The 21,484-nt window shown below is 41.1% G+C and overlaps 1 protein-coding gene across 10 annotated transcripts in view; it reads right to left on the bottom strand.

Annotated features, from left to right (window-relative positions):
* The window catches only part of plekhg3.L (pleckstrin homology and RhoGEF domain containing G3 L homeolog), an 82,357-nt gene that overhangs the window by 44,423 nt on the left and 16,450 nt on the right, over positions 1 to 21,484 (bottom strand). For 8 of the 10 annotated variants that reach the window (XM_041573370.1, XM_041573365.1, XM_041573366.1 and 5 more), the window contains one exon: positions 16,500 to 16,753. The exons of 1 other annotated variant lie outside the window; for it this stretch is intronic. In XM_041573370.1, coding sequence (XP_041429304.1) covers positions 16,500 to 16,692 — 193 coding nt within the window. In that variant the 5' untranslated portion in view covers positions 16,693 to 16,753. Of the gene's footprint in view, positions 1 to 5,081; positions 5,258 to 16,499; positions 16,754 to 21,484 lie in introns of those variants that run through there. One more of the 10 variants, XM_041573371.1, reaches the window with a different exon arrangement.

The following is a 21,484-nucleotide window of genomic DNA, read 5'->3' as shown; positions in this document are numbered from 1 at the left end:
TATTTGGTGTAATAATGAAAGAACACGGATATGTGGTGTCAGACACAGCACAATTGAAAGCAAAACCAAACATTTACCTGCACAGGCCTGTCTCAGACTAATGAACTCTAATAACATGGATAATAACAAAGCATGATTTATAGCCCACTGATAGACATTGTGCGCTCATACAGCAGCCATTCTCCAATCCCCAGGCAAGAATAACACTCACTGCACTAGTAATTTGGGTTGTTCAGAGCCATTGCCTGGCCACGACCATGAGGTGTTGCTGCCATTGCCTGGCCAAGTCCAGGAGTTTCCTCACTAGAATTCATTTGCAAGTAATGCCAAACAATGTGTCTGCATAACCCTTCAGAATAATATGGAAGCAATAGGTTAGCGAATAACCTATATTTCTAATATACCATTTTAACAATGTATACCTGATGGCTTAAAGGGGTGGTTCACCTTTAAGAACTTTTAGTATGTTATAAGCAACTTTTGAATTGGTTTTCATTAGGGATGCACCGAATCCAGGATTCGGTTCGGGATTCGGCCTTTTTCAGCAGGATTCGGATTCGGCCGAATCCTTCTGCCCAGCCGAACCAAATCCGAATCCTAATTTGCATATGAAAATTATGGGTGGAGAGGGAAATCGTGTGACTTTTTCTCAGAAAACAAGGAAGTAAAAAATGTTTTCCCCTTCCCACCCCTAATTTGCATATTCAAATTAGGGTTCGGATTCGGCCAAATCTTTAGCAAAGGATTCGGGGGTTTGGTCGAATCCAAAATAGTGGTTACAGTGCATCCCTAGTTTACGTTTTCTTTTTTATAGTTTTTTAATTATTTGCCTTTTTCTTCTTTTCTCTTTCCAGCTTTCAAATGGGGCTCCCATCTAAAAAAAACAAATGCTCGGTAAGGCTACAAATGTATAGTTATTGCTGCTTTTTATTACTTATCTTTCTATTCAGACCGTCTGCTATTCATATTCCAGACTCTTATTCAAATCAATGCATGGTTGCTAGGATAATTTGGACCCTAGCAGCTAGACTGCTGAAATAGCAAACTGGAGAGCTGCTGAATAAAAAGATAAATAACTCAAAAACCAGAAATAATAAAAAATGAAAACCAATTCCAAATTGTCTCAGAATATCCCTCTAAAAGTTAATGAAGGGTCTGGCCACATTAGCAGATTCGGGGAGATTACTCGCCCCAGCGACAAAATCTCATCTTCTTCGGGGCGACAATCTCCCCAAACTGCTTTCCCCCTTGCGGTGCTTCGATTTCCAAAGTCACCGAAGTTTCCTCGTGAGGCAACTTCGGGCCGCAGGTGATTTTCATTTTAGCGGCGAAGGGCAGGCAGGTCGTGGAGATTGACCGCCCGAAGAAGAGGAGATTTGTCGATGGGGTGACTAATCTCCCTGAATCTGCTCGTATGGCCAGACCCTTAAAGGTTTATTCCATTCTTGTTTTGCTTAGCATATCTCCCAGCACATCTGAACTATATTTGGGGAAAAACAGAGGTTAGTTAATTATTAAAATGCCTGAGCCAATCAACTCTATAGCCAGTAAAAATGCTTGCCCAGCCATTCTGGTACATCAACAAATGTGTAGGATGTGAATCAACCCACAGAGTGAAAAAAGAACCAATAGAGACATGTTAAATCAAACCCAGCTAAACATGCTGAATGTGGAAGAATGAAGGTATTTGGGTGATTTGGTAGAAATACCTAGGGGATGTTGTCACGAACAGAGAAGGTTCAAAAAAATAAACAAAAGGGAAAAAAAGAGAAAAGGATAAAAGATTTTGTCTGTCAGTGATACAGAAATGATATGCTCCACTAGGGCAGGGATGGGTAATTTTGTCTGTTAAATAGTCTAATGTCAGACTTACGGTGGGATAATAGAAGGAACATTTATAATACAAATGCTCGGGACCTCTGGTTTTCTGGAAATGGGGCCGTTCTGTAATTTGGACCACCAAATTTTAAATCTACTAAAAAAAATAATTTAAACATGAATTAAACCCAATAGGATTGCTTTGCCTCTATCTTAGTTAGAACAAAGTACTGCTTTATCATTACAGAGAAAAAGGTAATCATTTTTATAAATTGTAATAATTTGATTATAATGGAGTTTATGGAAGATGGCCTTCCTGTAATTGAGAGCTTTCTGGACAATGGGTTCCTGGATAATGAAAACCTGAACCAATAAAAACAGATGGTAGGGAAAAGAAATGAACACAAGCAAATTGGTGTATAATGGAGTTCAGCAAGCTCGTGTCTGGCTGGGTGCTAAATCCACCGACACACTGTGGTATTTTAAATGGCAGCGGTCTGGGAATACAATTGTCAGGTTGTTTGTGAACAAAGCCAAATCCGAGCAGATTCCCAGCCTGTGTTTGTGACGTATAAACAAAGATCCAACATGCAGTTGTATGGGACAAGAACAATCCAAACGGCACAAATATTCCACGTTTGTGTGCTACAAAATTCCTCTAGAGTTGTTTCTAGACATTCTTGTCCCTTACAAGGAATTCTCTTACTTGTTCACAGCGTAAATTTGGCCTCTGGGTGGCAGTATGTTGACAGATGGGGTTAGAGGTACTAATCTTACTCAGCAGGGGTCCAAAATGATTGGTTTGCTCAATTAAAATCAGATTTGGATTGGATAGGTCTATCACCGTGCAGAGTTGAAAACTACATCCATACCCCTGCCAAAACAGTGCCCGTGTTCCACGTTTTTAATTCATGTAATTTTGGGATGCTGATGTTCTTTATTTAAACATGATCAGGTTAAAGCTGTCCAAGTTGCCCTTTGCGCTTAAGTGTGTGCCATTACCTTCATTCCCTGTAATAGGACTCAGTTTGCAGCAGCTACTGTATGGTTTGGGCTCAGCAAAAAAAGCTCCCAAATTATTAATATATGTACACATACAAAGAGTGCATAATATATACACACAATATAAATACATACAGACTGGAAGACAAAAGTGGACTAATAAATGAAAATCTACAACAGTCTGAGTGCACTGAATAAAAAAAAATAAAAACATAAAAAATGCTAATGGAATGCGGGAGGAGTTTAGGCTTAAGACCTGAAAAATGACAATGTCACAGTTAGGCCCTAACTACTAGGACCCCCGCAGCTTGTAGGGCAATTTAAATACCTTTCATCCAAGCCTTTGAGAAGAGTAATTGAAGCATGGGGAGCTGCAGGCAATTGGGAAAGGAAGAACCCAACATTAAGGGCTAGTCCACACGGGGAGATAGCGACGCGTTTGCGGTCGCGGCGACAAAGCGCCGCGACAGTCGCCGCGACCGGCGCAGGCGACAGTTTTGTATGGGCGCCTATGTAAAAACGCCTGTGCTAACCACACGAGGCGATGCGCTTTTCAACAGTCGCCTGAAAAAGCCTGGCGAGGCATTTTCAGGCGACTGTTGAAAAGCGCATCGCCTCGTGTGGTTAGCACAGGCGTTTTTACATAGGCGCCCATACAAAACTGTCACCTGCGCCGGTCGCGGCGCTTTGTCGCCGCGACCGCAAACGCGTCGCTATCTCCCCGTGTGGAATAGCCCTAACACTGGAAGCCCATGTAACCTGAAGGCAAATTGGCAGAAAACCCCAGGGACCAGATTGTAAAATAGATTAGGGATAGGCTATTCTAATGCCTCACTTAATATAGGTTCTAAATTAGGGATGCACCAAACCCAGAGCCAGGCCTAGTAGTATTTGGCTCATGACAAGGACATTAGTCGCCTTCCTGATCCCGTTAGCCCACTGTGTTTCTTATCTCTGCTATGCCAGGCAATCCAGCCAGAAAAGGCAGTGTCTATGGGGATATTTATCAAAGAGTGAAGTTAGAGTTCTCCACAGTCCTCTAGAGTGAAATTCCTCCACTCTCCATTAATTTCTATGGAATTTTTACAGGCATATTTATCAAAGAGTGAACTTTCACTTTCACCCATTGATAAATACTCTTTTAAAATCCCATAGAAATTAATGGAGAGTGTGTGTTCCATTATGATATATCAAAACATTAAAAAAAAAAAAAAAACCTATAGGATCAATATGGATTCATGCAGCTTAGCTATTAGAAAGTACAAGGTACTGTTTTCAAACAAAGTCTGGAGGCTCTCCACGTGCCCATCACAGGCATTCAGGACAGACTCGCAAGCAGCGGCACCTGATTACCAAGTGCTGCCAGGACACGACCTCTGCTAGAGCCACTTCATCGTTACAGAGTTAATAATAAACAAGCAAAGACTGGTCACGTGACCACACAGGGTTAACTGCTGCACAAAATGCGAAGTACTGTTAATGGGTTTGTGTTCCTGCACCAAGCAAACATAAGCCCTCTATTCCATTTATACCCTCCCACCCTTTCTTGACAACAACTACAACATGAGATACAAAGGCAGGGTATACATACACCTGTTAATAGCCCCATGTATGTGTATGAACGCATGTCACTGTATAACCCTGTGAGTGCTTAGCAGGGATTCACAAGCATTCAGCAGGCATGTAGTGATTTTCTCCAGACTACTATAGCCCCTATCATTAGATAGCCGAGGTTGCTGGGAATTCCACTTCACCGCATCAGAGAGAAGCAGGTTGTGACTTCCCCATCTAGTGGTTTATAGGCATCAAAGTGTTGTTTGATACACCTGCCCACAACGCAAACAGTATCTCAAAAGAGAACGACTGAATCAGCGGAACCTGAAAAACACCTCTGCAAATAGATCTCTTCCCAACACACGTCAGTCGCCGCACCTTCGGGCACATTTAAAAAATGCTGATGATGTATTGACCGTTTTTTAGGGCTCTGGTCCTTACAGACACCTTACAGAGGTTCTATAGGAGCAAACGAAGAAAGGCACAGGCCACACTGGCTAGATGGGATAAGTAGTTGGCTGGGACATATAGAAAATCCACCAACGCAACACATCCAGTCTTGTCCTAGACAATTACTCTTATTTAACTCAATTTCTTTCATTGCTAATATTATAGCAATCAAAATGCTTCTTTCAGGGATACATCTAGTTACAAATCACTCAGAATAAGGAGATGAATGCAGCCTGGAAGAGGAGACATGACCTTACCTGCTGTTGGGAGATCCAATGGAGTACCAATTGGACAGAGTCCTACAGGGTAATGGTCAGCTCTTCTGCCAAACAGGTGTCTGAGGTTTCCTTGATGATCCTAAATCCCACTGGTAAGAGAACTCACAGGATCCCCTGAGAGAAGCAGGAAGTTTCACAGAAAGACAGTGAGGACCGTTTGCTGAGAGTACTGGGCGTAAGAGCAACTCCCTGCAGGCGGAGACTTGGAGGAAACAGCGGGACTGGAGCCCAGTGCTGAGAATTTGCTCTCCCCCCTCCCTCATACAGGAAGCCACTTCTCTCCTGCTGCAATTTCTCCCTGGCACAAGTCCCCTTAGACCACGGCACTGGCACTCTCCTACTATTTCATTCTTTCACTTTCTCATCCCGAGTTAATCTTTCACTACTATTTGTAAAAATGGTGGGCACTGCTGGGCACGTGGGATATAGACAAGAAGCTTACAATCTAACAAGCACAGTGCCAGGTGATTATAAGAGGAAATATCTGTGCAGCTGTTCTATTTGTACTTTTGTCCCGGGAGAAACCATTTCCCATGGGCGACAAACCATGTAACATTTTTGTATAATTCCAGTTATTTCATTGGCACCCAGTGAATGGAAAACAGAAACTCCTGGACAGGGTTATTCAGGCATAAGTAACCTGCAGCCTTGAATAATAATTAACCAGGCAGTTACTGCAGGGCAGAGGGGCACTAGAAGGACACACAGAGAAAAAAAAGAAAGAAACTCAGTTTGACCTCTAACTAGAGAGCTTGCTAAACATCTAAACATAGGGTGAGACTGGCTAAAAGGAGCTAAAAAGCCTTTTATATGCAAGACATGCAGCATAAAGCATTCTGAAAAAAGAAGGCATTTACTTGCCTCTTGCTATATACATAGTACTGCCTTAATGCCATAAAAGTGAGTTAAACTTTCATTTTTGGTATTAAGGCAGTGCTATGTATATGGCACAAGGCAAGTAAATACCTTTTATTTTTGGAAGGTTTTTTGCTGCATGTCCTAAACTTCTCTTTAATGTCATTGAACTACTCCAAAGAGCTTTATGTCAATGTTGCTGTTTATTATCCTATCAAGGGAGTCTAAAACTGCTAATATCTCAGAAACCTCTACAAATAGGGATGGTTTACATGAATTCATTTTTTTTTGGTGTTTTGTTCCCCTTTAAGTAGCTCTGCTATTAAAAGGAGGAGCAGTGCCGTCAGGTGCACAAAGCCAAACAAGACAGCACCTATACTGAATTGCCACAGCATAACTAAAGCCCTCTGCTAATAACTGCAGTTAGCAGGAGTAAAAAGGGATGAGACGGTGTTATAGGAGCTGTCGCTAAGCCAGGTTCTAAATCCTGCCGACTGTCATCAAAGCGGGTTTATCTGGCCATGAAGGATAGGTGTATACTTCACACCTCCTAAATATCCCTGCGTTCTTTAGTTAATTCCTAACCAGATACAATTGCACTGGAATCGCAGGTTCCTCTTTTACCTCGGTCCAATTTGTAGCATGCTGCACCTCAAAAAAAAAAAAAAAAAAAAAGCTCTGCATAAACACAGCATCCCTTTAATGCATGTAAAAATGTTGAATAAAAATCAAAACCAATTTTCAAAAGGTACTAGTCAAAAAAAACTACCTCGTTAAACTAAAAGCAATACATTAAAGGGTTTGTTCACCTTCCAACATTTTTTTTTTCAGTTCAGTTGGTTTCAGATTTTTCACCAGAAATAAAGACTTTTTGCAATTACTTTCTATTTTCTACTTGTGACTGTTTTTCTAATACTGAAGTGTAAAGTGTCATTTTTCACCTTCTAAAGCAGCTCGGGGGGGGGTCATTTAAGGCAGCTGTTAAAATTGATAAAATAGTTGCTTATACTCCAGAAAAGCTGCTGAGAAATCAAATAAATGTTGCAAAATTGTAACAGTTCAGAATCCGCACCTGAATTACTGAGCTGCCAGACTCAAACACCAGACACTCGAACATTAAACTTTAAGCTTAGATTTTGGAAAAACGGTAAAAAAACAAACAAAGAACACAAAAATCTTTATTTCTCAACTGAAAAAGTGTTTGGAAGGTGAACAACCCCTTTAGGGTCAGACTAATCTAATCGCCTCTTCTTCTGGACGACAATCTCCCCGAACTGCCTTAGCTTCTTCCCATCCGTTACAATGAAAAGTTGCCTGCGCTAAAGCACACGCAACGCTTCATTTTCCGAAGTTTCCTTGTGAGGCAACTTCGGAAAGCTAATCGCAGCGTGTGCTTTAGCGCAGGCGACTTTTCATTATAGCGGGAAGACACGCTAAGGCAGTGAAGAGGCGCTTAGTTGCCAGGCGACTAAATCTCCCCGAATCTGCTTGCGTGGACTGACCCTTAAGTGCCAGAAAGTCTACCCAACACCAGCCAGTATATGGCACCTCAGCAGGCGCCACTTGAGAAGAAGAAGGGTTAAAGTTAATGAGAATAAAGCAGGGTAGGTCCTGCTGAGACAATCCTATAATCTATGGGCTGTTACCTAAATAGCTAAGGCTCAATGGGAGATTAGCCAGCAGAGAAAGAAGAAGCGGTGTGTGCAAACACGTGGGGCAAAGGCAGTGCAAACACATGGGAACATGCACTGCTGTGTTCCAGTCAAGTTCATCTCAGCAACATTCTATTCATGTTGATTTCCCAATGAGTCTCTGGATCGATCCGTGCATCAGATTCAGACTCGTTATTGAAGGGACTGGTGTGCATAGAATACAAGACTAGTGTGCACAGAATATAAGACACTTTTTGCCAATACCTACTCCTCCAACCCAAACAGACATACTATATGTATGGGTGCCTTACTTGCTTACAGTTTTCTAAAGCTGCTTTCAGCCTTGGTTGAGCTCCAGGGCCTTTGCCAAATCCTGATTATGTTGCAAACTTAGGGCTTGTATTTACAATGGAGAAACAAAGCGTGTGTAACAACATAACTGCTGCTTTTATGTTCATCACACAGCTATGGCTGCCGCCAGCCCCACTACACATTCTAGTTCTAGAAAAGTTCAGTGAACAAACCCTGGAACATACCAGTTGGCTAAAAAGGCCCAGAGGCAATAAGTAATGGAGTGGCATATTTCATAAAAATGGAATAAAAAATGTCCCTGAAAACAAAATGTAAGTAAGAGTAAACTGGGCATACCTAGTGGCAAAATAATCTCATTAGCCTACAACTACAGAAACCCATCAAGAAAGGATCTCATCAGTGTGCCAATGCGCCCCTTGTCCAACAGGATTTTCTAATCTGCCCAACAGTCATCTAACCATTTTTCAAATGGAAACACCCAAAAAGTGAAAAGGTGCTTCATATATATAATTCAATATTCAGTTCTATTACCCTGCACTTGTAAAATTCAGCCTGCTTCTGAAGAACCTCAAATTAGGATAATCAAAGCAGGGCTGCGGAGTCAGTACATAAATCTGAAAGTGTTTCAAAGTAATTAAAATGATTAAAATGAAGTGCTATGTAACCTGTGCTTTTTCTCCAGCTTGAATGGCTGCCCCTATGTCTACACAGCAGCTTGTTTATATAAACTATACTAGTCTTTTACCAGTGCAGAGCAACAGTATATTATAGGTTAATTACTTTAGAACACTTTCATGTTTTGGTGTTACTGTTCCTAATGTAATTTCCATGTTGATTGAAAGAAGTTAAGTACACAGCATTTTATCACTGCCAAAGCTCAAAAATATAAGCCACATCCTTAAGTAATCCTAAAGCAAAGTCAAAGTTAAACTATATAAGACAAACACAACTGGAAAACATGAAACGACATATATTAATTTAACCTGGCATAAAGCTGTAGAATAGCTGTTAAATACAATCCAAAATTAACTAAAGAAATGGAATTACTTCTACCATATCCTCCTTCACAGTAGCTCTTAAATCTGATTTGATTATTTTCAGTGTTTGTATTTAAAGTTATTAGGAGTCAGTACATTTTTGGCGAGTCCAAGTCATCGGCTTATCATTCAGTGTACGCTCAGTTTGAAAGTGTGTATACAAAGATATATACAGACTGCAGAATTTGCCTTCCTTGACAAAATTGGAATCAGACAATGTATAAAGTTAAGACCCCCATACACGGCAGATATCGGCCCTTGTGTAGAGCCCCCCGACAGGCTTTGCGATCGATATCTGGCCGAAAGTCGGCAAGTGCATATATACAGTGTTCTGATAAAATCTACTCACCCTGGAGGTCCAGTGGTGTGCCGGGGACGCCCTCCGCGCCATTGGTGGAGACGCCTGCCACGTGCTTCCTCTGCCATTGCGGTTTCTTAGGGCGCGTGCGCCCGCGTCTCGTTTCCTATGTCGACGTGGACGCGCTGGCGTGATGACACCAACGCGCTAAAGGACGCAATGGCGCAAAAATACTAGGGTATAAAAGGGGAATTCAGTCTTGTGCAAACTGCCCCTGATAGGATCTGTTTCCTGAACTTATTGCTGTCTGATTCCTGTTTTGACCCTGCCTGGCTAACTACTATTCTGAACTCCTGATTCCTGACCATTGCCTGTTATACGACTACCTCTTCCGATGAATCCCTTCTGATTGATTACCCGGTTTGACCCTTGCCTGCCTGACTACGCTTGTTCTCTGCCAGCCCCGACTCGGCCTGATCGGACTACGATTCTTCTTTACGCCTTGTACTGTGACCTTCAGCCCAAAGACTCTTGCTTTACAGTTGTGCCCCTCTGCTTGTTTAGAACCCCTCGCCTTGCACCTCTCGTTTTAAGACCTGGCGGCATCTGAGTAGCTGAGGGCTCCTCCCGAAGCCAAAGGCGGCTGCTACAGGCAGAAGCACGATCCGGGACCAGGGTGCTTGGCATCGGTTCTAGAATTAGGGTGCCAACCGTTACAAGTATATTATAACACCAGCAATTATGGAGCACAAAACATACAATTATATAATGGAGTACTTACACAAACCTATCTACTGTACTGCCCAACAAACTCACAGTTGGCCATTAATAGACAATATTTGCATTCCAAAAAGTATTGATCATGGTACCCACAGATTTTATATATATATATATATATATATATATATATATATATATATATATATATATATATATATATATATGTTTCTGTAACATTATATATATATATATATATATATATATATATATATATATATATATATATGTTAAGTCTCTGGCTCTTTTTGCAGACAAAACACTAACAATGTACTTCACGACACTTGGGTATTGGAGTTGGAGTAAAGCGTTAGTGTTTCACTTGGTTACCCCTGCTCTGTACACCAGGGAAGCAAGTTTCATTGTTTTCATCTGGCAAAGTATGCTGTAACAACTCATATACAATGTATGAGAAGTGCCACTGGCACTAAAGCGTAACTAGAGTTGAATGCACAGTTACCCATGGCCAGCTAAAAATGAACAGTTAATTCAGTTTCACATATTTCGGTTTTTTTCTGTTATAGGGCCAATTAAAAATGTCACAATTCACCCTTTATGATAAATGGAAGATAGTTAAGTAGTTTGTTTTTGCTGAGACCAAAACTCTGTTCTCTGCAGGCAGTCTGGTCCCATTTAACTGAATGGGTAAATGGTTGATTAAGTGTATGTGTTTAAAGACAAAATTGGATCCAGTACTTTCCACCCTTTGCACTTTTGCCAAAGAGAAAGTGGGCTCTTATTCAAAAAGCAGAATCCTTTGCCAGTGCACAAGTGCAGCTGCCAATAGCAACCAATCAGGTTTTTAAATTTACCGACTTGCAGTTATTGGTAACTGCACTTTGCAATTTTGCAGTAATGTTTGTAAATCAGTGCCTGTAACTAGGAGGTGTGCTCCAACTGTATTGGTGATTTAAGAGCTGGACTTTCTTTTGAGTAAAAGGATTGAGTTGAGTTTGTAACTTAAACCTGGTGTGATGGTGATCACGGAAGTGCTCATTGAATGAGAGACAGGAAAATGAATCGAAGAGAGCCTACATAGAAAGATTAGGAATTAAAAGTAAATAAAACTCGTAGAGCAGTAGTTTTTTTGTTTTTGACTGCTGGATGAACTATCCCTTCATTGAATATATTTAACATTAATGGAATTTGTGAGGACATGATTCTCCTGCACACATAATATCAAAACCAGAACAGGAAACTGTTTTGCAATGTGGCAGAAGCGCAGACATCTATAATCCCAACAGACAGGGAATCCAGGAACTGATCCCTGCAGCAGACACTCCTATCACAGATCTGCAGCACAAGGGCATACCCCTAAGCTAAGAGGAAAACTGGCAGTCATGTGCATCTGCTCCTGCACATTGCAAAGGGCTGGGATTCTTCCTCCCAGGTACCTGCTTGCCAGGACACAAACATCGATCTGAATGCAATGGCTGCCCCCACAAGCAATCACAGAGAGTTTGCTGCCAAGTGTCAGGAAAGAATGTTCTTTACATTCACAAAAAGTTAACTTATTTTTAAGAAAAAAAAACCTGCAGGGATACGGTTTATTTTCTTATTGAGGTTTATTAATGACCTGGAGGTGGCCATTAGTGATGTGCAGGTCGGGTTTTACCCGACCCGCCCAATATTGGCTCTCCCTCCAACCGCGCTGACCCAGCGATGATGTCACAAAAGGGGCGGGGCGAGCAGGCGCATGTCTATAAAAGTTGAACCAGGAAGTCAGAAGCTAGCATTGTAGGGTAGAGCGGGGAGAGCAGGCAGAAGAGCTCAACCAGACCTGCTCACAACCCAGAAAGGGGGGTGCGAAGTCGGCCCGAAACCGCCCGACCCGCACATCACTAGTGCCTATTGATGGTACTCTCTCTATTTTTGCTGATAAAACGAAATCGTGCAAAACTATACAGGTGTTGCCACTTTGCATTGCTATTTGACTAAACTGGGCAGAAAACTGGAAACGGAGGTTCAATGCTGATAAATGCAAGGTTATGGCAGAAATAATATAAATGCAAGTTATACACTAAATGGCAGTGTGTTGGGAGTTTCCTTAAAGGGCAACTCCGGCTACCAAACCAATATTTAATAAAGAGGCCCACATAACACAGAAACTCCTAATATACGCATCACAGTTACCTAATTCTTCAAAACGTATGAATAAATGCCATTTTCTATGCTGAAATCCAGCTGTTTAACAGTTCTTTTCTTTCTGCATCATTTGAAATCCTCGCAGGAAAGGAGGGACTAAACACTGATGTTACAAATTGTGACAACTACTCCACAGCTTACAGACAGCATGCAGGAACTACATAACCCACAATGCATTGCACTGTGATGTTCCGTTCATTATTGAAATCACATGTTCAGGGAATTGTGGGGTTTGGAGGATACAGGCTAAGGACAGATGTCTGTTGATACAAAGTAACAGTAGTCAGCCAGCTCAGCAAAGTACTCAGACAGATCAGCAGGAGAGCAGGTGGCTAGGCTTAGGGAACTGTTTCAAACCATTAAATATCATGAAAAGTCTGCATATTTATGTAAATTGCAAAGTTGCTTGAAATCATGTTTAATTTTCAAAAAGCTTAAGTTATGTTTGTGTGGAGTTCACCTTTAATTGATAAGGATCATGGGGTTTTTATAGATAACAAGTTGTCTAATTCTGGGCAGCGTCATTCTGTGGCTACTAAAGCAAATAAAGTTCTGTCTTGCATAAAAAAGGGCATTAACTCAAGGGATGAAAACATAATTATGCCTCTTTATAGGTCCCTGGTAAGGCCTCATCTGGAGTATGCAGTTCAGTTTTGGACTCCAGTCCTTAAGAGGGATATAAATGAGCTGGAGAGAGTGTAGAGACTAAGTGCAACTAAATTGGTTAGAGGGATGGAGGAGCGTGGTTTTAGTATTGTTAAGGCACTAAAGCACAGTATATCATGTACAAATGAAACAGTGCCACGTGTGACCATATTCATTTTACCAAGACTATTTTTTAAAAGATTAGACTACACTTGCTTTACTTATCAAGAAAGGAGGAATGCTTTCAGATTATAATGCTTTCCAAAGCCACAGGGAGTGAGAATAACGGCATTTAAAAAAGTTACTTTATGTCAAAAAAAAAAAATCAGCAGGAAAAAAAAAAACTTTATGATAGTTTCCATTGCAATGAATACAGACATTTTGGGGAACTGTGACCATAAACGCAGTGGAAACTATAAGGATATGTAAAAGACGAGAACTATGAGAATAAAGGAGGGGGCCTTTGGGTCGATTGGGAAAACTTTTTAAGATAAGAAGTGAGAGACAGGAGAACCAGTATGGCACTGCACACAGACTGTCATACTGATTCTCTATAGAATATCAGCTCAAGGACAAGTAGCACAGCATTTCCAGTCCTATGTAATCCACAGCATGGCAACACTTGTATAAAATGCTCATGTTCCTCCTCTCCAATTTAACAGCGAAAGAGTTTGTTCATCAGGCTTAGCTGCAGCTAACATTTTCATACTGAAAATATGAAAAGATAGCGATTCGTCTTCTGAAGTTGCCTCATGAGGAAACTTCGGCGACTTCGTAAAACGAATCGTGGCGAGTGCCATCCCGCTGGCGATGTACATTTTAGCTGGCGGGAAGGCAGGGGAGTCAGTTCGGGGAGATTAGCCGACCCGAAGAGGAGGAGATATGTCGCCGGATGACTTATCTCCCCGAATCTGCCTGTGTGCCTAAGAGGGAGAAGGAACAAGGCTTAAAGTTCCAGCCTCTTTCACAGCTGTGAGAAATAATGCAGCCCGCGTGCCAAACTTTATATCACAAATGAATGGAAAGGATTAAACTTGGATGAAGAAACACATCTGGATAGGGTCATGATATGATGATGATGATGAAAAACGCTGGGATAGATATAGGAATCCGGTGAAGGAAGGAGGAGACCAGGCTAGATGCTCTGACTGCCCCAAGATGGATTATGTCTGTGCTATAGAACTTAGTTCATTCAGTGGGCCAATTATCATGAACACTAAATTATCCAGTCCGATATGTACACGATATGATCTAAGACAGGGATGATAGTTTAAGTTATCTGACTGATCTGCCCATAAGCTGGAAGGACAGCACACAAGTGCCACACAAAGTATTGCGACCTTTCTGATGGTTCATACAAAGCAACTGAATGATTGGAACAGAAGGAAATAAAGAGAAGCTACAGTATCATGCACTGACACACTTACTGCATCAAACTAGCCTGATCCCCAAACCAACTGATATTTACAGTACGTGCATATTGTTTGGGACCAGCGGGCCACCATACACATACCAATACAAATATATTACTGGTACATGTATGACCATCTTTAGTGACAACAGGTGATAACGGTTTTCTGCCTTACATAAATAACACCAAAGTTCATACCCAATGGTTTATTATTGTGTGTATGTGAAATTGCTGTTATACATTTAAACTGACAGTAATTACACAAGTACATTCTTGTTTGATAGCAGAAGGTTTGTCTGCTTATCCCTTGCAGTTGAGCATATCATTTCATTTTAGTTACCCTCCTGTGCCTAAACTACTAGCCTAGAAATGTGAAGCTCCCTATCCGATTCAGCATGTGAAAGTTCATACATCAACTTGCGGTATCTCCCTTCAGCCAAAAGCCGTACCTGTTCCATGGCCAATTAGAGAGTAGAAAGTCTGGCATTTCAGAGGCAAATTCCGCACAATTTCACTGTTCAGCTGTTTCTGACTCTCAGCAAGTTAAAGGGAGTCAATACTTACTGTGGTGCCCATACATCTCATGCTTACTAAAGAAATAAAGGGGCTGGGGTGGTTTTGGGGAACCAAAACCAATAATTGACTATTATTATTTCAGGTGACTGGGTGAGGAAGGGACAAAATTGGTTGACTCCCCCAAAAAAACCTGTAAGTTGAAATGTTTGTGACTGGAACAGTGGGATAATGGGCACACTATAATTCCCTTACTGTCATAAAGAGAAAATAATTCACTAATATTTAGAGACTGTCATTAAAGGAATTGTTCAGTATAAAAATAAAAACTGATAATAGTAATAATAAAAATAGATAGACTGTGCAAAATAAAAAATGGTTCCAATATAGTTAGTTAGCCAAAAATGTATAAAAAACTGGCTGTCTAACATTATAGCCAGAACACTACTTTCTGCTTTGCAGCTCTCTTGGTTTCCACTGATTACCAGGCAGTAGACTCGAGAGGGGCCACATGTGTCATGTGGCCCCCTTAAAGTCGCTAACTAACTCAGAGTTAGAGAGCTGAAAAGCAGGAAATTGTGTTCTGTTATGTTAGATATCAAGTCACTCTTTATACATTACATTTTTGGCTAACTAACTATATTGAAAACATTTTTTATTTCTCACAGCCTATTTACTTACCCAGTTTTTATTTTTACAATGAACTGTATAAAGTTGCAACGCTAGATGAGCCTAAAGGGTATACAATTAAAAGCCTACACAAGTTAATAAATATATTGAAAAATGCAAACGATGTCAAATAACTGAAAAACTAAACATCACATACATACCAAACAAATTGCACCCCCACCCCTATCTGCTTCTAAGGATTACACACAGCCCCGGCACCAAGCTGCCATTGTCAATCCTAGTTTGCTTTACCTGCATTCCTTACTCAGCACACGCAGCAATGAGGAATGCAGGCATCTGGTAGGCTACTACCACTTAACCCCTTCCACCCATGGCCCCCATGCAACTTATCATCCATCTCGGAGGTCACTTCTTGTCTGCACTCCATGGCTGTCACCTTCTAAACACTTTCACTGTTCACCAGAAATATTTTATTGCGCAAGGGGTGTTTTGACTGCCACTGCCTCCAGCGTAGACAGTGCAGATAAAAACGCCCCTTTTGTTTGATTCAGATATGCAGAGAGAGAAGCGCATAGAACTGTCACAGGTAGACGTTTGCTCAAAAAAAAAGTTCACTTGCAGCAGTGACAGAAAGCAAGATAGGAGTTTTGAATACTGTTGGTGGAGGGCAGCAGCCATCAAAGCAGAGTGTGCCAAAGTCCTAAATCAAAATTGTATGGGATCCGTTATCCTGAAACTTGTTATACAGAAAGTTCTGAATTATGGACAGGCCGTCTCCCATAGACTCCATTTTATCCAAATTTTTTAAAAATATTTCCCTTTTCTCTGTAATAATAAAACAGTAGTTTGTACTTGATCCCAGCTAAGTTATAATTAATCCTTATTGGAAGAAAAAACAGCCTATTGGGTTTATTTAATGTTTACATGATTTCTAGTAGACTTAAGGTATAAAGATCCAAATTACGGAAATATCTATTATCTGGAAAACCTCAGGTCCCAAGCATTGTGGATAACAGGCCCCAAACTATATACAGTAAAATAACAGATAGATAATCAGCTTGTGCAATTTGAGATCAGATATATAACTATACAGCACTGGTCTACAATTAAAGTAGTATTCACCTTCATAGCCCTGGTGTGTTGGTTCCTCAAAGAACAGCAGTTGTCTCTCATCTTTAGAATATCTGGGCAAGGACTCTGAGGTTAAGTGGTCCGCATCTGTAGAGGTCTCTTTATATTGGAGTGTCTGGGGCTCTTCACCATCATTGCAGCCTTTACTTAGCCACAGAGTCTGTAGCCCAGGAGCTGAAGACATCTTCCGATTCCTCTAGAAAATTTAGGACAAGAAAAGTTTCTCTGTCCAGTCCAATCTCACCCTGTATGAACATAAGGATTTTGAAATCAAGATAAGTACATGGCGTCATATTAAAGGTCACAAGTTTCAGCTTAATTTACCAATATATCTGGTTATCCTTTCACAACGGTTAATAATGATTTGGGGGAGAGATTCATACGATGTTTATCATCATCAAGTCACTGAAACATGGAACTCACACCACCACCAGAAATGCTGGAGTTAAGATGCCCACCCAACTGCTCATTCCCATGCTTGAATGGTAACCACCTGGGCGACTACTGGAGGAAAGGGGTGTGAGGCATAGAGGTGGGGCAGGCAATTACTATCTTACTTTAAGGGGTTGTTCACCTTTGAGATAACTTTTAGTATGATGTAGAGAGTGATATTCTGAGACAATTTACAATTTGTTTTCATTTTTTATTATTGAAGGTTTGAGTTATTTAGCTTTATATTCAGCAGCTCTTCAATTTGCATATTAACCAATCTGGTAACTAAGGTCCAAATTACCCTAGCAACCATGCATTAATTTGAATAAGAGACTGGAATATGAACAGGAGAGGCCTGAATAGAAGGATCAGTGATAAAAATATAACAATAAATTTGTAGCCTTACAGAGCATTTGTTTTTTAGAAGGGAGTCAGGGACGCCCAAGTGAAAGCTGCAAAGAGTCAGAAGACTATAAAAAAATAAATAATGAAAACCAATTGTTGCTTAGAATTGGCCCTTTTATAACACAATAAAAGTTAACTTAAAGGCGAATCACCCCTTCAAAAGGTTGAACTTGATAGACGTGTGTCTTTTTTCAACCTAACTTACTATGTTACTATGTTACTAAAATGTCACCTACCTGCTTGCTGTGTTTGTCAATTTTGAGACTTGAAAAAAGATTTAAATTTTTTTTAGTTTAAGTAAAGTTTATATTGCTTGACTAAACTATCATAAAATAGGATTTATAATTATTTCTTATGATGACACGTCCCTTTAATATTGGACATTAAACAGGGTAAATAAAGATACCAGATAATTAACAGTATAAGAGCTCATATGGGGATTTTTGAGAAGGACACAGCAATGCAAAGAATACACGAGATACATGCAGGGGAATGGAGAGTCCAACATCTGCAGGCAGCATCTTGCACTCAGATAGAATCCTCTGAAGTATGTCTCTGTTATAAACACATGATTATATCCTGCTCACAGATGAGGAGTTATTATGGGATCTAAACTATATCGCCTTCCAGTAAATACAGAGCTGAAGACAAACGTTCCAAATGGCTAAAGTTGTAGTTCAGCCGTGTCATAAGAATGGTAGCATTCCGTGCCCTTCTATCGTTACCATTATATACAAGCCAATCATGAATAAAATGATACTCGATTCACTAAGACTTGTTTCATTCACATTGAGTTGTGCTGCAAATACTTGCCTAGCCAAAGCCGGGCGGCCATGTATTGCAGCTATACACCAGCTATATACGACTGGAAAGTCAGGGGTATGTTTAGACAGATCCCAGTGGACTGAAGATTATCCGTCCTGATGGAATATTTCTGTCAGCTAACCAAATGGAAGTGAAGAGCCACAGCTCCTCTTTAATCATGCTGTTCAGATACACGGGCAGAAGGCATGAATAGACTACCCCATCTTTGGCTGGTTTTACATACGTTATAGGCCCATAAGCTGCCAGTCTTGGGCCAAAAATGCTACACCCAATATATAAGATCTACCAAATCAAAATGCCCACTTTTTTTTTATATAAGCTTCTTACATGGTTTACAGTACTGGACTTTTTATACTAAGTTTTTGTATTGCTGTCAGGCTGTTAATTAACTTTGTTAGGGCTCACTTACCCTATTCATGGGTCATATTTCGCAAAACAGGCAGTTTTACTGTATATATTTAAAGAAAAGAAAGGTAAGTAGGGAACTAGCTCTACAAGTAATGGCAAAAAAATAATTTCAAAATGCTGAAAAATAGCCCTAGCATGACAATACTACCCACCCTGCTGGTGCGATTATCTGGCAATTCTTTCTCAAATATCAAGCAATAATATTGCTCTAAGAGTCGTTAAGCATCCAATAATAGAGTCTGGCCTTAAAGGGCTTGTTCACCATCAAACGCTTTTTCCATTTCAGTTGTTTTCAGATTGTACCCCAGAACTTTTTGCAATTACTTTCTATTTTCTATTTGTGATCTTTTTTCTAATATTGTCATTCATTTTTCACCTTCTAAAGCAGCTCTGCGAGGAGGGGTTGCTGACTCTTTAGGGTCAGAACACACAGGCAGATTTGGGGAGATTAGTCGCCCCGCGACAAATCTCATCTTCTTCGGGGCGTCCAATCTCCTCTTCATCGGGGTGTCCAATCTGCTCTTCATCGGGGCGTCCAATCTCCTCTTCATCGGGGCGTCCAATCTCCTCTTCTTCGGGGCGTCCAATCTCCTCTTCTTCGGGGCGTCCAATCTCCTCTTCTTCGGGGCGTCCAATCTCCTCTTCTTCGGGGCGTCCAATCTCCTCTTCTTCGGGGCGTCCAATCTCCTCTTCTTCGGGGCGTCCAATCTCCTCTTCTTCAGGGCGTCCAATCTCCTCTTCTTCAGGGCGTCCAATCTCCTCATCATCAGGGCGTCCAATCTCCTCATCATCGGGGCGTCCAATCTCCTCAACATTGGGGCGTCCAATCTCCTCTTCCTCGGGGCGACTAATCTCCACGAACTGCCTCCCCGCTGGTTAAAATGTAAATCGCCAGCGGCATGGCACTCGGAGCAATTCGTTTTCTGAAGTCGTCTGAAGTTTCCTCATGAGGCAACTTCGGGTGAATCGCTCCAAGTGCCATCCCACTGGCGATTTATATTTGAGCTGGCGGGAAGGCAACGGAGGCAGTTCGGGGAGATTAGACGCCCCAAAGAAGAGGAGATTTGTCGCTGTCTCTGTGTGCCCTGACCCTTAACTGTTCTAAATGGATACATTTAGTTGATACATTTCTTATCTTTGTCCCTGCTGAGCAGAGTCCCTGAGTTTCATTAAAGGCAGCTGTTAGAATTGATACAATAGTTGCTAATATTCTACAGATACTGCTGAAAAATGTATCAAGTAAATGTAGAAAATTGTAACATTTCAGAATATGCTCCTGAATCAGTGAGCTGCCAGACTGAAACACTAGAGACACCTTTAATTTTGGAAAAATTATAAAATTTGGAAAGCAACCTGAAATAGGTCTTTATTTCTGGTGAACAATCTGAAAACAATTGAACTGAAAAAAGTGTTTGGAAGGTGAACAACCCCTTTAAGTCATAAAAGTCTGTAGGATTTATATGTGCAATGTCAGCCTTTCCCTGTCACCCACAGTCTCTCTGTTACTGTCGTGTATTGGATTCTCAAGTCTGGGACACAAATCAATACAGAGGCAAAGAACCAACCCCTGCTAAATACCATTTACAGACTTGAGCAAGGAATAAACCCGGCTGCTGGTTTGTACTAAACTGGCTCTTTAATACAATGGACATATTGTACGAGGATCACAAGGAGTTTGCAATATAGAAACACTACAATTTTAAAGCCAATGATTATGTTGAATGTACAGCCTGTGCCTGCCCGAAAGATCTGGCCTTCTCCTGGAAGGGAATCATTTCCATAATTGGGTATATTTACTGTAACTTCCGCATCAGAGCAAATAATTCCTATCGTGCGTGTAGCCACAAACAGATACTCAGCAGGTAGATAAGACTAGATAAAGAGGAACTGGTGCATAAGACAAGAGCAATGATCAATTAATTCCATGAAACACAGATCCTGGGTGGAACTAGCAGGTCCAACTGTTCTATCTGGAGCAGCATTCACACACCTTTCCTTCACTCGCCTGCATACATTTAACAGAAACAGAACAAGTATCAACATGGGCTGACTGAATCCGAACCACATATCAAAAAAAGAAAACAGTCCCTTACAGGACGAGTCACACAAATGAGTGCTCACAGAGGCTCATGCTTTTGGTGATGGTACTAGTTTTCAACTTGGGAGGCCTAGGTCACAGTTGGGTGACCACACTGCAACTCAACCATATGTATAAATGTGGGCACATATAAGAAGTATAAATACAAAATGCAGGTGGAGAGAAGCAGACGTACATATTGTATGTTTTAACACTTTATGAATTTCACGAGTATGATGGGCCAACAATCACAAGTGTGCTGTGGCTAATGGTCAATTTTTCAATGGGTGGGTTTGAATACTTCATCTGCCAACACAAATACCTGCCAGCAAGGCCACCATCAGAAATCAATGGGTCTTATACTATTTAGTTAGACCTTCTACCACCAGGGGGCTTGGGTTATTAGTCTACCGCACACATGTGCCTCCTGGGCCCTGCCAAGTAGATGGGGTCCAAATTAATTACATTAAGACAGACTTGTTCTCCTGTCCACAAACCTGTTCTGCTCTGGTCACACCTATTTAACCCAAACCCACCCACTCCCTGAATGCTCCACACCTTGAAGGACCAGAAAAATTGGACCTTCACGTATTTAGGGTGCTGCCACCAGTCCCTGAATGGAGTACCCTTGATGGAAGCCCTGTCTGTGCATGGGGAATTGGCAAATGGAGAGGGAAAGAAGCAAAGCTGCTGCTTCTTGCTGTTCCATTTGTTTTGGTGGATAGTTAAAAAGCAGGATTGGTGGAACACACCCATTGGTCAGATACTTTAAAGGATCTGCCCATTAATATCCAATTTAAGCCTCCTTCATTTTTATAGTTGGATTTCC

The sequence above is a fragment of the Xenopus laevis genome, chromosome 8L (assembly GCF_017654675.1).
Source record: "Xenopus laevis strain J_2021 chromosome 8L, Xenopus_laevis_v10.1, whole genome shotgun sequence".
NCBI lineage: Eukaryota > Metazoa > Chordata > Amphibia > Anura > Pipidae > Xenopus > Xenopus laevis.
This window is presented reverse-complemented; position numbering and strand designations above follow the sequence as displayed.